Source organism: Poromitra crassiceps, assembly GCF_964638095.1.
Source record: "Poromitra crassiceps genome assembly, chromosome: 5".
In the NCBI taxonomy this organism is placed as follows: domain Eukaryota; kingdom Metazoa; phylum Chordata; class Actinopteri; order Beryciformes; family Melamphaidae; genus Poromitra; species Poromitra crassiceps.
The window spans coordinates 49,459,315-49,476,720 of record NC_139642.1 but is presented as its reverse complement, the minus strand read 5'-3'; the positions used below and the strand labels follow the sequence as shown (position 1 = coordinate 49,476,720).

Below are 17,406 nucleotides of genomic sequence, written 5' to 3'. Positions count from 1 at the left end.
GCAACATTGAACTGTAGACCTAGTTACTGTCTCTCATGCTGAAATGAAAGAAGTACTTTTCCTATTGGTAGTGCAATCCCCTCCCTCCTTTATTCTATAGATTGAAATCATTTGCATAGATCAATGGTCAAAAACTATATATTTGAAAACTTTTTAAACAAGCCAGACAACTAAAAACAAATGCAAAACCACATTCTTGTATGGCTGCCATAAATTCATACATTCATTGATGATGCACTATTCTTCACCCAACAACACTCCCACACAAGGGGAGGGGCATTCATTTGCACACACACAAAAAACTTATAGAAAACTACCAGGAAAAAAAGGCACACAGCTGACTTTGGAATACAAAGTTACTGATTAAATGCAACACATTTCAAAGAGGAGCCTACAGTTCAGACTAGCTGGGACAGAAGTAAAAAGAAAGAAAGAAAAAAAAGTCTGATGGTTCGTTCAAACTGGTTCATAGCGTTTGATCCATATTTTGTCGCCAATACACACAAGAAATAATTTTTGCAATTTACAAAAATGCTTCAAGCAAGCAATTTCCTAATCAAGCGGCTTTAAACGCTTCAAGGTGGATGTTTACAGTAATCAAGTTGTACAGTATGAAAGCAAATGGTCGTTTTGTCAGCAATGCAGGGCGAAGCACACAAACTGCTGCATCATCTTCCCCTCATACAATGTCCACAATTACTTTCATAGTCTATTTGGTATCCCTGACTCAATAGTTCTTCCATCCTTAATGCCCTCTCAGGTTTTGCATTGACTCAACACAGATGGGACAAAGGAAAGGGGACCAACTTCTGACAGGTGTAATGAGGTTGGTTGAAGTCACCCGCAAACACTCCACCGAGGTGAGTTTGTCAGCACTTCCCCCTGATTACTGAGGTGGGGGAGGAGGGGCTGACTTCATCCGATCCTGGTTCTGTGCCCATGAGGCAGATTCTGCACTGAGAATGCGAGGCCGATTTTTTTTTTTTTTTTTACAGTTTAGCCAGGCTCTTCTCCAGGCTCTCGATGTCTGCGTCGCCGTCCTCACCCTTGCTGCCGCGGGCGCTGCACTCCAGGAACTCCACCTTCATGGGCAGCTGGCTAAACTCAAAGTCCTTCCCTTTCCTCCCCAGATGCACGGTGCCACCCACTGAGCCGTCCTGAGAGCTCAGGGCTGCTGAGCGCGTCACTCTCAATGTGTTCCTATGAGGGGGAAAAGGACACACTTGAAGTATCTTCATTTGCTGATTCTCTAATAATTTTACAAGGTTATCACTGACTAAACCAAAGACTAAAAATTAAATACCGGTACTGGAGTTTATTACAATGAGTGTGTGAAGCAAACTGAGAATCTTGTCTTCGAAATATAACATAAAATAACATTAATTATTCTGGGATCTAGCTTGTTATATAATGACAAATGTGGAAAGAGTCCAGCAATAACAAGTGGATCCAGATGGAGTACTGTACCAAATCCGATACACTGATATATACAATGCGGATAGTATATTCCTCATACCTCATCACTGGTATGACAGATGAAATATTAACACAAACTATATGCAATGACTACAATATAAATATTAAAGGCAGAAAACTGTAAAGTCCTGACTGAAAATTAAGTTAAATATAATTATATAGAAATCAATTTAGAAAAAAGATCATGCAACTCATACCTAAACAATGCTTCTCCAAATACAGAAACAGAATGACATATTTTGTACATCACGTATTGCTTGATAACTTTTACAGAGCAAGAAAATATATAATGTGTACTTTCCAACACCTCAGTGAAAATAATCTTTTCATCTATTGTTGAGCATTGTGCAGATTCTTTGCATGGTCCTTTGGGCATTTCTTGGTATTTATACACCTGCAGTGAGTCAAGTATTGATGGACTCATATTTGTTGTGCCCAATGCTGATTTTGATTGAGTATCCAAAAACAGAAAATGTAGAAGTTACTCACAGTTCCTTCTCCAGCTGCTGCTGAATCAGTTTGGCTGATTTTGCCATGGTGATATCTATAAAAGAGAGTGAAATCAGTTTGGCTGATTTTGCCATGGTGATATCTACAGTAGAATAGAGCATTGAACCACAGCTGTGTTACAGGTTACTGATTAACCACAACAAAAAGTAATTTCAGGTGAAGGACAGTCTTAACTAGCCTGGTAAACCAGCCGGTCCACGTGACCGGCTAAGTCTTTATGGCCACCATCAAAGTGGTGTAGAAAAAGGGGCCATTTTGAACAGCAGGAGAGCAGCTTCACCTTGTTTGTTGCATGCCACCATGAGAGTTGGAGCGTTCCTAGAGATCACAGTGTCCGTCAACAAAAAGTACAGGAACTCAGCCACATCTCTCACTTCCTTCTGGAAGATGGCGCTGTCCACCACAAACACAATGGCTCTGCAGAGATAGATGAGCAGGGGAAAGACAGTGCAAATCAAACAAGGCGATAATTAAGGAATGTGATTGTGAAAAGAGATAAATATAAATAAGTATCCATCATGTCACAGGAAACTTCACCACACTATCCACCTTATTTTTGTGAGGCTCCCGCTGTAAAATAATTCTGGGAGCAATATCCGGTCTAGAACGTGAGCAGCTGTGTTTACGCTGGCTTGACGCTGCCTGGCTAGTACTCTGCACTGCAGCCCATGACTGCAGCGCGTGCCTCCTCGCATCGCATTTCCTTGTCGAACTCCGACGTTAAAAGTTTGCTCATCACAAAATAACACTCGTTTTGGGAATGTAGCCTAACCCTAACCCTAATGATGTTATCTATCACATCCGCTAACCTGTTGCTCGTTGAACAAGTCGGCATTTATCAGCTCAGCTGCACCGTTTACAGACGGGTACATTAGACGGGCTGTGTTGTGTCAAGCTAGACGTAACGGGGGAAGAGGACAGCAGAAGGAAGCAGCACCCATGGTGCATCATGGCCGCCAAAAATAAGGTGGATAGCCAGGAAGAAATGTCTAAGGTCGCTTTCACATATAAGCTGGTGGACTCTGTGCGATTCGGGGGGGTGAAGTTGCAACATTGTTGCGATTTTCATTTGGTCTGGTTCGCTTTCACACAGCAATTTGTCACAAGCGCACCAAACTTTCTAAACAATGTCACGTGGTCGAAACAGTCACTCGTCTATTGGACAGAATAGAGAAGGGAAATCTCTCCTCTCTTCAGCAGGCTTCTTGCCTGGCTGAGGGCTGACTGAACAACACAAGTGAATCCGCAAAACACAAACCATGGAGCAACACCACCTGCGATATTGGGATTTCTGGTTTTACTTTGGTGTTACTATCAAATAAGTATTTGACAAAAATGTGCCCAATATGAGCAGCAGATCAGGCAGAAAACTGTTTAACAATTCATTCTGCAGATGAGACGAGTAGCCTACATACCGAAGGAGATAGCCAAGCCAGCTGTTGAGAACCGATGTGTTGTTGTTATGACGACGTACGTCACAACGCCGGCGCGCAGGTACTGTACACATGTGTACGCCGCAGTGTTTGTTTTGCTCCCTTCTACCATCTTCTACTCATGATGCACTGCATGAGTGAATCGGATGCACTGGCGCTCTTGTGTTTAGTCAGGGTTGCTTTCACACAACAAACGAACCGCGCCAGGGTTCACTTGGAAGCGAACCGAGACCCACGTTTTCAAGCGGACCAGAGTTTGTTTGTTCCGCCTGAGTTCGTTTGCGCTTTCACACCACCCCAAACGAACCGCACTATCCGAGGAAACGAACTCTGGCGCGGTTAAAGCGGACTAAACAGTTTACATGTGAAAGCGACCTAATATTCAAGCAGGTTGCCCCGTTCTCACCTGGCTGCAGACTTGAACTTCTCCATGTACTGAGAACGAAGACTGTCATGACCGGGGAGGTCTATCAGGGTCCAGGTGCTGCTCTGAATACATGCATGAACCAGATGAAGGGAGAGAGGACCAAGTTAAAACCAGAACATTAATGAAAAAGCTTAACTGCTAAGCCTTGATTTTTTCTTTGATGATTCGTAATTTCGTTTTTCCACTATTGTCTTTAACTTACCCTGTCGTTTTGGGTTTTGTATGGTGCACTGCTGTCAGTGATGGAGGTCTGTGTTCTCTTGAACTTTCCAGACACAAGCTGCCGAAAGATGAAAGCAGTCACTTGTAAACAGGGTTGACATAAATATTGACAGTTGTGGCGGTAATGCAACATCTTTGACGCCAACCAGCGTAAAACAAAACAGACGAGGAAGAAGATGACAGTTGTACATCCTGTGGCAGACAACGTGACAAGAGCATCAAGAGGAAAAACTCACCCGACTGAAAAGCAGTGTTTTTCCCGATTCGCATAGTCCGACCAGTAGCACAGCACTTCGGACAGTTTTGCTTGTGAGGAAATACTTCAGAAACACTGGAATGAGAAAGGAGAGCTGGTTACTAAGTTAGCCCTATGGCTCCGAAGCCTCGTGTTGTCTAATAATCATTGCAAATGAGAGAGCGTTTACCTCTATATAGGGTTATACAACTTGTGTGACTTTAGCGAGAAATGCTGACACCTGCTACACAGGTTGTGCAGCTGACAGCTGTTAGCTTCAGATGGATGACAGCTAGCATGCTTGCTAAATCGGCTAGCTAACGTTAGCAACTGGAAGGGAAGTGAGCTGTAACGTTAACAGGGAAGCACACATCAACTGGCCTCAAGTAAGTCAAGTGACAGACACGCTACATATTAGATCCATCTAATTAATTAAAACAGGAGGCTAATAGCTATTTATGCTAATTGCTAAGTGGACGGTATTCTAACAAGTCTGCTAGGCCTAGTAGCTACGTATGCTAAGCTAACTGCTGGGCCTAGCTACCTACTGTAGCGTTATACACCAACGTCACCGTTACCTAGCTAGCTAACGGTAGACCCCTTACCAAAAGTGATGACAACGACCGCCAAAGCGACAATAAGTCCGATGATAAACATGGGATCTTGGTTTTCCAGCTCCTGGCGCAGTGATTCAATGTACGGTTCAAATAGGTTTTCTTCTCCGTCTGTTTTCTCCTCCATAGTAGAACCAGACTCCCTGATGCTGTCGCCCTCCATCTGAGTGAGCGGCCAACTATCAACTAAACCTAACCTGTCCTAGCCTAACCTCGCGTCACCAGGCTCTTCTCGGCGAGAAAGGCTCTTCTCGGCGAGAAAGAGCCTGGCTCTCGCCCACAATTGATTTTGTCACCCTACTGGTTCCGGCCTAGAGCCCGCCCTAGACCGGATGGCAGCGTTTCTAGCTCGTCAACTTTCACGTTAACTTGACAATTTGACCCAAATATCAGAACGGCAAACAACAAAACAAAAGATGGACGTACCGAAGTTCTTTTAGAAACATTGCGGATTCACAATCTCACATCTTTTAAGCCAATACAGAAGCTTTGCATCAGACAATTAATCGAGGGAAGAGACATCAAGCTAACAGCAACACAGATGTTTTTTGGCGCACTGCCTTCCGGTGTTCATTCTGGTTCCGTGGTTTACGCCCCATGACAAAAAACGGGGTGGAAGGTGCCCAGACTAGCCTACTGACACACACCACAATCAGCAGAAGTGGGACACGTGTGCTTTCGTGAAATGCATGCCATGCACAGTGTCTGTCAGCAGGGGGCAGTGTCTCCCATCCCATTGGAGTAGGTTCCCAAACTGAGGCGTTGGGCCAATCAGCGGGTCCTTTGCTTTAGCCTGGGAACCTGACGAATCTGCGAGCGCATACTTTGGCGACGTCAAGCTACGGGGGCGCCGCCGAAAAAAAATTGAGCTTTTTTTCCCCCCTTTTTAAGCCATATTTAGAGTAATATATAATTTTAAATCAACATTAGGATTATACTGTTGTGATGTCATTATTCAGTATATTCTCTTTCATGTCACCACCTGCTCAGCTCTCCTGTCAACATAATTGTAACTAACAAACACAAACTGTTTTAGCCAAATCCATATCAAAATGACACCTACAAACACAGGTACACAACCCAAGCCGTACACAACACACAAAGTCATCATCGATAATAAAAAAAACATACAGAGGGACATTTATTTATTCCTGATAGGAACGATTGAAAAATAAAATAAAATATATTATGTTGTTTTTACCTTTACACCACCTCTTTTTGTTACTTATTGGGTCATGAAACTGAAACCATGCATATAGCCACCTGCATACCTGACTTCGGGAGCTTGGCAATTGGCATCATGCATGATTAGCCAGTAGCATCCCAACGTGTCACACAGGTAACATTACTTAAGAGACAGACTAGACACTTACTTTCTTGGTTGTTGCTAAAAAATCTGTCAGTGTCACTCACTGTCTGTCGTTCACTCGCTCACTGTCTCGCAGCTCGCTCACCTTCAATTATCTCGCCAGGCAGACAGACAGTCATCACTCACCACCAGGGGCGGACTGGGATCATAATTCAGGCCGGGCATTAGATACCAAGCAGGCCAGGCCGATACGGGCCGACGCGCGCGAAAAAATTTGGGGCGTTTGAAGCTCAATTTGGGCCGTTTGAAGCCCAATTTGGGCCGTTTTGAAGCCAGATTTGGGCCGTTTGAAGCCCTATTTGGGTAGTTTAAAGCCAGATTTGGGCCGTTTGAAGCCTGATTTGGGCCATTTGAAGCCCAATTTGGGCCAAGTCCAATTTTACAATGAGATGCACCCACTTTAAACCTGAATAAAGTAATAAAACCACTAGTAAACCAGTAGGCGGCGCCTGGCCTGCTGTTCAGTGAGTGGCCTGGCCTGGCCTGCAAAAAAAAAAAATTTTTTTTTTTTTTTTTTTTTTTTTTTTTTTTTTGGCAGGCTGAAATATTAGGGGAGGTCCGGACCTCCCCGTCCTCATAGCTAGCTACGGCCCTGCTTAGGCTATAATCCCCTCAGTGGTCTCCATATTACCACTGTAAGAGAATGTAGTAGGCTAGTAGCCTATGTAGTAGTCTGTTAGGTTAACCATGATTAAAACATAAATACTCATGAAACTGAGCTAAATCCTATTCTACCAGGTGTTAAGATCCTAATAATCATGTAGCCCAAATGAAGGGAACTTTCTTGGCCGTGTATTATTTCTGTTTTGCTTATTGCCCAGGCTTCTATGGAAAATAATCTATAATAAAATAGAATGGTATTATACAAATAGCCTATAACAAAAAAATATAAAAGTGTCTATTACTATTATATTAATGTTTACGTAGGCTACAGCAGATAAAATAGGCTACCACAAATAACTAGTTATAAATTCAGTAAACTCACTCTTGAGTGCCACAAACGCTTTAAAAGCGTATGAGATCACGTTAATGTATTGTGGTAGACAACACCATAAAGTTCAATAAGGTCAATATAAACTCCTATAAACTATTGCCCACCATGTTCACACTGCCAGATGCGCTTTTACGCACACCGTCTTCAGCCCTGAAACTCGGTGCGCTTTTTACGCAGTGGATATTTGACTCCTCAGTCCTCGGCAGGATGGCAAACGTCAGAAAACCGCATTATTCTATAGGAAGGGGCTGTGTGACATTCATTTTGGGATCTTAAGTGGACCAGTTTGTTGTTATTTGAGAGACAAAATGACCAACTCTTAGCGGTAACAGTGGGATTTTAGGCTTTGCAGGATTTATCACTCCCGGATTTCACGTAAAACTCGGAGTTCTTGAATATCTACGGATATCTCCACCAGAAATAGATCAGGGGGAAAGCATGGCAATATCGCTGTTATACGCGCTGTGCGTGTGGATATGTTTAATCAGTCTCTCGATTGGAACAGGCTTTATTTATCACTTTCCAGGAGTTACTCTGCAGCGCATCAAATCGGAACAGAGTGGCAGCACCGGATCGCCGGGTACCGGGTCCCGTACCCAACTCAGGTGAGCACATGTGCATAATAGGCTTATAGACTATTCACTTAAAATGGCATAGAAATCAGTGACAACTGATTTGTTACTATTTGAAGGTGGAGTAGTAGCCTATTTGGACACTCTGGATCACAGCTTATCTGTCCATGGTGTGTGTGTGTCTTGTACTCATTAGCTGTTTTGCCATGCCATAGTACCCCCTCACTCATGCCGTTTCGATGATTCTCCTAAATTTGTTCTATTAAACTCATATTAAACATTTATAGGCTATCTAACAACTGAATCAAAATCATTTCAATGATTCCCATTTAATACAGACATTTACACTTGAGTGGAAAAATAATATTCAGACTGGCAGGTGGCAGGTTCAACTCCCTTTCATCACTCACCTGAGCTTTAATGAGCTTGTTGATATGAATTCTGACAGTTTTAGATTAAAAAATGTGTCAGTTTTACCAAGACTTCCTCAGTGTTTGTTGTTCTGATGCCGCTGTAGATGGGATGGCTTCATTGTGTTATTTTCAGCTTACTTTACATTGTAATCACCAATCTTTCCATGTACCCCCCTGCAAGCTGCCCCTGGTTGGCAATCACTGGCCTAGCCTACTGTGATCACACAGTTCTTAATCTATTTCAGCACTTGGCTGTCACTTGGCTGTCTTGTTTTATTCATTATGTGTTAGTCAATTATGATCCCTTCCATACAAGCACTGGCTGCATGCTTTCTCTCACATAGCTGGCTAATTACGGTTTGATTTCTCTCATTGGGTTTATAGGAACTGGTGTCAGCACACTGTTTCCAGGACAGTGACCTGCCAGGTGCACAATGGGACAGAAACCACAGTCCAGAGAGTGTTTCAGGGCTGCCGCTGGCCCGGACCCTGCGCCAAACTCATCAGGTAACCTCAGTAGTTGAGGCTTGACTTGGGTTCTGGTGACTTGGGACTTGACTTTTATGACATGGAAAGGCTTCTAAACTCTTGACTAAAGATCTTATTACTGAGATTGAAAGTTATGAGATCCCCCCCCCCCCCTCCAGACAACTGAATTTAAATTGTACACAGAATTATTTAATTTCTTTAAGTTGAAACTGTTCATTGACTCAAACTATTCAAACTCATAATGCTCTTACCAAGTTTTTACTGAAATCAATTGAAAACTCCTAGATATTTTTGTCTTCTTTAAGACATTAAATTGATACTCTCGTTTTGTTTCCGACTTGACTTGACTCATGACTTGAGACTTGTGCTCAAGACTTGAGACCGACCTGGTGCTCGAACAAAGTTGACGTGGTCACACCTCGTTCTGAGTGTTTCTGTGTGTTTGTCTCCCTGTTAGTTAGTGACCATGCTCTGTATTTGCAGTTACAGGGCCCTGGTCAGGCCATCCTATAAGGTTGCCTACAGGCAGGTGACGGCTCTGGAGTGGAGGTGCTGCCCGGGCTTTGTGGGAGAAGAGTGTCGTGAAGGTGAGTATCTCCTCTGCTGCCAGGCTCAACCGTTACTTCTGATTGGATGAAGGGCATTGTTAGAAGGGAATGTGCTCTGTGTCTAATTCTCTCAAAGGCTGGAATAAAGACCGTGTGTTTTGCCTGGATGCATCTGTGTCTTTTTAGTGGTGCCAGGCAGCTTTACCCACATCAGTGCCTTTGCGTCTTGTTTTGACGGCGTGTAGTCGGGTATAGACGGCTAATTGTGCTACTGTGCAGAAGTCGGCCCCTTGATAAGACTATAAAGTTCGGTTGAATTAAGATTGAAAGCCTGTTTTAGATTATGCTTATGGGGAATGTGGACTGCAGTAAAGCAACAGTGGAAAGGGATGATGTGCTCTGTGGTTTTGTACCTATTCCTTTACAGCTTTATAGTGCCTGGAAGGAAGATTAGACTCTCTCTCTCTCCCTCTCTCTCTCTCTCTCTCTCTCTCCCTCCCTCGCCCTCTCCCAGACAAACACTGCCCTGTTAACCATTGACCGCACCGATGCAGTTATGTCTGTCTCTCCAAATATCATCATGGATAGTAGAGTCAAATGAATGAGAGAGAGAGAGAGAGAGAGAGAGAGAGAGAGAGAGAGAGAGAGAGAGAGAGAGAGAGAGAGAGAGAGAGAGAGAGAGAGAAAAGATGGAGAAATGTCCGGTGGAGAGGCTTGTAAAAAAAGGCAGTCTGGGTTTTGGTGATTGGGAGAGCTGCTCCTGGACACCACAGACCGCAGACTCCGAGCCCAGTAAAGACCAAACATTTTCAGCCAGGGTTGAGCCACCAGAGTGGGAGGATGGATGGAAGTCTAGCTCTGCTCTTTTGTACATTTATATATATACACACACACTCGCTCGCCACCACACTGACAAACATGCTTTCACATATGGCATTCCAGGAACAGACACTATGGGATGTATAAGGACCCTCAATAAGCCTGGGGCAGAAGCTTTTTGAAGTGCATTTTGAACTCTTTGTTAAATATTTAATTTCAAACTCAAATTATTCGCTTCGATTATGCCCAACAGCTTAGGAGATTTTTTTTGGGGGGTGGTGGTGGTGCCCTGTCCAAGATGAACAGTTACCTCAATGAGAGCGTGGTGTTTAGATTCACAGTTACCTCAATGAGAGTGTGCTGTTTAGATGAACAGTTACCTCAATGAGAGCGTGGTGTTTAGATTCACAGTTACCTCAATGAGAGTGTGCTGTTTAGATTCACAGTTACCTCAATGAGAGCGTGGTGTTTAGATTCACAGTTACCTCAATGAGAGCGTGGTGTTTAGATCCACAGTTACCTCAATGAGAGTGTGGTGTTTAGATTCACAGTTACCTCAATGAGAGCGTGGTGTTTAGATTCACAGTTACCTCAATGAGAGTGTGCTGTTTAGATTCACAGTTACCTCAATGAGAGCGTGGTGTTTAGATTCACAGTTACCTCAATGAGAGCGTGGTGTTTAGATTCACAGTTACCTCAATGAGTGCGTGGTGTTTAGATTCACAGTTACCTCAATGAGTGCGTGGTGTTTAGATTCACAGTTACCTCAATGAGAGCGTGGTGTTTAGATTCACAGTTACCTCAATGAGAGCGTGGTGGTGTTTATTGGTCATAATTACCACACCTTGTTCCATTTTTGCAAAATTAGACATTGTTGCACTTGCATAGCCGAGATTTACCAAGAGTTAAGAAAGCACACATTAAAACTAATGGCATAAACTGAGACATTTATTCCAAAGCCTTTCGAAACCATTATTTGCCCACCCATAGATCCAGTATATTATTCCACATGAAGATTAACACATCGCCATATCCGCTGAGTTGTTAATGCCAGAGATTACGGATCATTTGAGAGCAAAGTGGTTGCAGGAGTGTGAAGAAGCAATCTGGCTGTTTATTTAACGTTTGCTCAAATGCATTTGCACATTCTGATGGCTGGAGCACGGGGAAAATGGGCTCCATATGGAGGGACAGACGGCCAGGTTCTAGTCGGTGAGGAGACCTTACAGACCGCCGCTGATGTCACTGACAGTCTGCCTCACACCGAGGAGTGGGAGGGGGAGGGGGAGCTGGCAGGGGTCAGCAGGGACGAGTTACAGAAAGAGAGAGAGGACACTGATGGGAGGAATAGAGGACGAGAGACAAGGTGCTAGAACTGGCAGAGGGAGAGAGAGAGAGGAGATAGAGAAGGAGGGATGAACAACTGAAAGAAGGAAAGACAGACACCGAAAGAGAGAAAGAAGAGAAGTGTAGAGTGTGAGGAGGGCGGAAGAGTGCGCTCTGTGTGTGTGTGTGTGTGTGTGTGTGTGTGTGTGTGTGTGTGTGTGTGTGTGTGTGTGTGTGTGTGTGTGTGTGTGTGTGTGTGTGTGTGTGTGTGTGTGTGTGTGTGTGTGTGTGCGTGCGTGCGTGCGTGCGTGTGTGTGTGGAGAGCTTAGCTGTTTGTGTCCCAGGCGGCTCCAGCTGCTGCAGGCTGCCCGGGCCTGGAGTGGGTTCTGTGGGAAAGTGGACCCGCTGAGAGTAATGAGCGTGACCCATCTCCTCTGTAACATACGTGACCGAGCTCAAATCAGGCTTTTATGACTCCAGACATGATCCTGCTGCGGTACGGAAACAATGACGGGTTTCTTCTTCTGTCGCACATTAAATATGGTACAGTTAAAACAAAATCGAAAGAATGCAATGAATTCAGCTGCAACATTCCCCACTGAAAAATCTCCCCGGTCCGAAAATAGGTGTAATTTGTGTCTTGAAAAGCGTGCCAATCTTGATTTTGAGGCAAAGGAGTAGTTCACCCAAAAATTAACATTCTGTCATTATCTCCTCTCCCTCATGCCAGTTAACACAGGTGAAGTTTGTCCATATGAGGTTGCCAGGACAAATCCATAGCAGCCTTCTCCAACAACAACTGAAGTCAGTGGGGATCCCCGAGTTCCAAAACTAAAACAGCCAAACAATCACACTATTTTTCAGCATTATTTGTTGCAGTTCAATGAGTGTAGTTAAGATTTGCACTAAATGATGGTGTAAATACAGGTATTTTTGGAACTGTGAAGAACTGCTCCCCAATGACTTCATTTGTTTTGGAGAAAGCTGCTATGGAGTTGTGCTGGCCACCACCCCGTGTGTTACATGGACAAACCTCACCTGTGTTAACATGGCATGGCATGAGGGCTGAGTCACCTAGATGATGCCTTAACTTTCATTTTTGGGTGAACTATTCCTTTAGTGCAGGGGTGTTGAACTCAATTTCATCCTGGGCCACATCAGCATTACGGTTGTCCTCAAAGGGCCGATTGTAAATCTAAGGCGATATAAATGTATCTAGCTTACGTGTTATCATATTTCATATTGCCTCTGATTCAATTATTATTGTTCTTTAGTAATAACTTAATTAATTAATAACTTAAATGAATAACTTAACTAGCTCAGAATTATATAATTATAGGGAAAACAATGGCAAACAGACAACTAGTAGCCTAAAACTTTTATTCAATTTAACAATATTTATTTTTAGCCGTATTGCGGAGAATTGTATTGTGCAAATCGTATTGTTTGCTAGCTCTCGCGGGCCACGTGAAATGAGGTGCCGGGCCCGATTTGGCCCCCGGGCCTTGAGTTTGACACATGTGCTTTAGTGGTAGCATTTTGTGTGTGTGTGTGTGTGTGTGTGTGTGTGTGTGTGTGTGTGTGTGTGTGTGTGTGTGTGTGTGTGTGTGTGTGTGTGTGTGTGTGTGTGTGTGTGTGTGTGTGTGTGTGTGTGTGTGTGTGTGTGTGTGTGTGTGCGTGCGTGGTATGTGTGTGTGTGTGTGTGTGTGTGTGTGTGTGTCACCCAGCCAATCTGTACATGCAGCTCCGTGTAGCAGCCGAAAACTGCGTCAAAGAGGTTTTGAGGGCAGCTGTTTTATCAGAGGGGAGAGAAGACAGCCTTCCCCACCGAACATGACATCACCTCTGCTTCTGCTTTGATGGATTCTGGCTGCACTTCAGAGGCCTCCAAGATCCTCGGAGATGCAGAGAGGGAGGACAGAGAGGGAGGACAGAGAGAGGACAGAGAGGGAGGACAGAGAGGGAGGACAGAGAGAGGACAGAGAGGGAGGGCAGAGAGGGAGGACAGAGAGGGAGGACAGAGAGAGGACAGAGAGGGAGGACAGAGAGGGGGGAGAGAGAGAGAGGACAGAGAGGGAGGACAGAGAGGGAGGAGAGAGAGGGGGGGCAGAGAGGGAGGACAGAGAGGGAGGACAGAGAGAGAGGACAGAGAGGGAGGACAGAGAGGGGGGAGAGAGAGGGGGGACAGAGAGGGAGGACAGAGAGAGAGGACAGAGAGGGAGGACAGAGAGGGGGGACAGAGAGGGAGGACAGAGAGAGAGGACAGAGAGGGGGGACAGAGAGGGAGGACAGAGAGAGAGGACAGAGAGGGAGGACAGAGAGAGAGGACAGAGAGGGAGGACAGAGAGGGGGGAGAGAGGGGGGACAGAGAGGGAGGACAGAGAGGGAGGACAGAGAGAGAGGACAGAGGGGGAGGACAGAGAGAGAGAGGACAGAGAGGGAGGACAGAGAGGGGGGACAGAGAGGGGGGACAGAGAGAGAGGACAGAGGGGGGACAGAGAGGGGGGACAGAGAAGGAGGACAGAGAGGGAGGACAGAGAGGGAGGACAGAGGGGGGGCAGAGAGGGGGGACAGAGAGGGGGGACAGAGAGGGAGGACAGAGGGGGGAGAGAGAGGGAGGACAGGACACATGAAGGAGATTAGAGTCAGAGTCTGTGTCGTCCATAGAAGAGACGGTTGGGCCTTTCCCCTCTACACACTCTCTTCTCGGACACTTTACAATAAGGGCACATTAATTAAGGGTTAGTTAATCCTTAGTTAATGCTTAATTAACAGTTAATTACTGTGCCTAGTAAGCATTTAGTAGGCATGAACTGAGGTTAAGGTCACTGAGGTTAAGGTCACTGAGGTTAAGGTCACTGAGGTTAAGATCACTGAGGTTAAGGTCACTGAGGTTAAGGTTACGGTCAAGGCTGTTAATTAAGGGTTAGTTAATGCTTATCAAGCATTAAAGCAGCTACGAGCAAGATTTTTGATTGTTATTAAACAGTCTAAATGTAATATTGATGCATCACATCTTACCTATAATAGTAGCTGAGACCAAAGCCGTGTGAATCGGAGATTGCTCTCTTGATGATTATAGAGTTTGTGTCTGTCTTCCGGCGGGCCGGATAGACCAGGAAGTGAAATGAAATGGTTTACGGCAGCTGCCTGCGTTCAACCGCTTCGCTCTGTCTAGCAACAGACCATAAACAAGGAGAACGCCATGCTCGCTACATCCAGGGGCTTGCTACTCTCGCGAACATCTCTCGTTATATTCTAACAGTTTGTTTGGAAGTAATTTTGTTATATTGTGGTTATGGCCAAAGTGGCTGCCGCAAACCGTTTCATTTCACTTCCTGATCTGCCCCGGCCGCAAACAGACTAATCAACAGGACAACACTGGCTGATTCACTCGGCGTTCAAGCGAGACTACTCTGCGTTGGTCTCGTCTACTATTAGAGGTAAGATGTGAGGCATCCATATTAAATTTAGACAGTTTAATAACAATCGAAAATCTTGCTCGTAGCTGCTTTAACTAACTGTTAATTGATGTACCCATATTGTAAAATGTGGACAACTTTGAATATATTTTGTTCACTATTTTGGTCTTGGAAGAGGTCTGAGTTGTGTTTTCTGTGTTTTGATTGAATGTGGCACCCTCAACACAGTCAGAATTAGCTTTGGGTTTTAGGCTCTATATACGTATAAGTATAATAGCGTGGAATAGCGTGGAGCGTGTAGCCACATAACTATATTATCGTTTGCAAAGCCTGAATTTTTATGTGTTCCCCTCGATGGAAAGTGGGTATTTTCTGAATATATTCTGTTGACACCCTGACCCGTCTCGCTCTCGATATGTTTTTTGACAGAACACGCGCCCCGGTCTGGTTTGTTCTGGCTGTGTACGGCGCATCACACGATTTACAATTTGCTTTCAGCAGCGGAGTTGTGCTAACACATGACGGCATGGAACACATTGGGGAGAAATGTGTTAGTAATTTCCCTGCCGTTGGCCCCTGCCCCCTCTCTCCTGCTGCGTCCCAGCAGCCCCCCCCCCCCTCATGCCTATCACAACGATCATATCATCAGGAGGGGTTGTGCTGGGTAATGTCTGTGTACTGAAGGGGGGGGGGGGGGGGCGCTAAACTAAAAAGAATGAGTGCCAGGACCCCCCTCGCTGGTAGTCTGACGGGAGCGGTGACCTTTGACCTCGCGCGGAAGCTCGGGAAAAAGAAGTTTAGTAAAAGTTTGAATGGCGACCGCACGCTTCGCACAGGATGTGGGTTTTGGGTGAAGTTAACGCGGCGTTTCGGTGACAAAGAAGTGAAAAGGTGCTGGAGTGATTAGTGTTCACAAGTGACTGCTGCAGCTGCCAGGTCAAGTCAGGTCAAGCCGGGTCAAGTCACCGCTTCCCCTCGACGACACTTTGAAGTGTGTTCAACTCTACTGTTTGAGGGATTATCGGGAATATTATATCATTGGATTTCTTTACTTTTTATTTCATTTTTTCACCCGTTGTAAATCGCAATCCACACTTTCTTCTTCATGGCCTTTTTAATCCAGGTGTCTTTCCATCTTGGGCTCTCATCTCCCCGGTTGCCTTGACTCTTGAGCCGTGCTTTCTCTTTGTTATGACTACCACTGCCCTATAGCTCCCTTCTTTCCACTTATCTCACTCTCTACCTCCTTCAGATGTCCCTCTCTCCCTCTCTCCCTCTCTCCTCGGAGTAAAGTGATAAAACAGAGCCGTTTCCCATCCCCACAGGTGCTCTTTGAGACGGCAGCCATGACAGTGCGATGGGCTATGACGGATGTCTCTGTTACACATCGTCTCCTGCTTGTGCTCAAATATAGGTCAGACAGCAGCAGGCCTTTGACCCGCGCCGGCGCTGCTGTGGGACGCCCCAGCTGTTCCCCATCTCGCTGCGTCTGTCCCGGCTGATGGATGGCGCTCTGTCTGTCCGCGCTCCCCCTGTGCTTTCTCCTCTCTTTCTTCTTGTTGGGTCTTCTCCGACTGCGGCCGCCCTCCCCTTTTGTCCCTTCAATCCTGCTTTCTGTCTGCCAGTGCTTTGGTCTGTCAATCTGTCGCTCAGTTGTCACCTGCAACAGTTGGCGCAAGTTTCTGCTGCCTGTCCGTCTAGACAGGCCGGGGATCTCTGCCTGCCTGCCTGCCTGCCTGTGGGTGTGTGTGTGTGTGTGTGTGTGTGTGTGTGTGTGTGTGTGTGTGTGTGTGTGTGTGTGTGTGTGCACGCGCGTGTGTCTGTCTGCCTGTGTGTGTGTGTGTGTGTATGTGCGCGTGTGCGTGTGTGTCTATCTGTCATTGCCTGCCTCTCTTTCTCTCTCTCTCTCTCCAACGTCTCCACCCTTTCCCACTCTCTCCATTTCATCGGACACCACCGCAAAAATCATTTTCAACCCGCAAAAATGTCCAGCCCGTCAGCGTGCATTTGTCATGTCCTTCGTCACTGAAATGCACACAGCATCCCCTCGTCATAGCATGAGGATGACTGTATGTCTGTGCATCATCCATCTCTATAGCGACTGTATTGTGTTGCTGCTGTTTGAGTGTGTTGTCTGGCTGCATTCTGCCTGCATGAGGGAAGGACAGAGACATTAGATGCATTCTCAGCAAGGGAGGAGAGTCATCATCTCGTTGTGTTTGGACGCTCTGCTCCTCTCTGAGTAGCAGCAGGAGGGAAGTTCCATGAGTTACTGGCCTTCTTTGTGTCCGCAGACGTCATTATATTCACTTACCGATCGTATCTCTTTCTGCACATCGTCTAAATCTTTCTGAACGATGCCACCATTCATTCACTGGATTTCATGTGAAATGACATGATTTGTCAAGTGTTCCTGACTAGCGACTAGAGTTTAGGGAGCTTGTGTGTGTGTGTGTGTGTGTGTGTGTGTGTGTGTGTGTGTGTGTGTGTGTGTGTGTGTGTGTGTGTGTGTGTGTGTGTGTGTGTGTGTGTGTGTG

General features: G+C 45.5%; 2 protein-coding genes across 2 annotated transcripts in view; one reads left to right on the top strand and one right to left on the bottom strand.

Annotated features, from left to right (window-relative positions):
* Positions 1-64: 64 nt before the first annotated feature.
* Positions 65-5,096, bottom strand: LOC310776740 (signal recognition particle receptor subunit beta-like). The gene is made up of 7 exons (XM_083636906.1): positions 4,909-5,096; positions 4,305-4,399; positions 4,049-4,126; positions 3,826-3,908; positions 2,267-2,403; positions 1,966-2,020; positions 65-1,200 (listed from the first exon to the last, which is right to left on the bottom strand). Exons 1-7 carry the CDS (start codon positions 5,078-5,080, stop codon positions 990-992), a joined length of 831 nt encoding a protein of 276 aa, XP_083493032.1. The 5' UTR covers positions 5,081-5,096; the 3' UTR covers positions 65-989.
* Positions 5,097-7,718: 2,622 nt separating this feature from the next.
* col26a1 (collagen, type XXVI, alpha 1) overlaps positions 7,719-17,406 on the top strand; it is a gene marked incomplete at its 5' end in the record, with an annotated part of 24,610 nt that continues 14,922 nt past the window's right edge. Inside the window, 3 exons of the mRNA XM_083636898.1 lie at positions 7,719-7,885; positions 8,650-8,772; positions 9,238-9,341. Coding sequence (XP_083493024.1) covers positions 7,719-7,885; positions 8,650-8,772; positions 9,238-9,341 — 394 coding nt within the window. The remainder of the gene's footprint in view (positions 7,886-8,649; positions 8,773-9,237; positions 9,342-17,406) is intronic.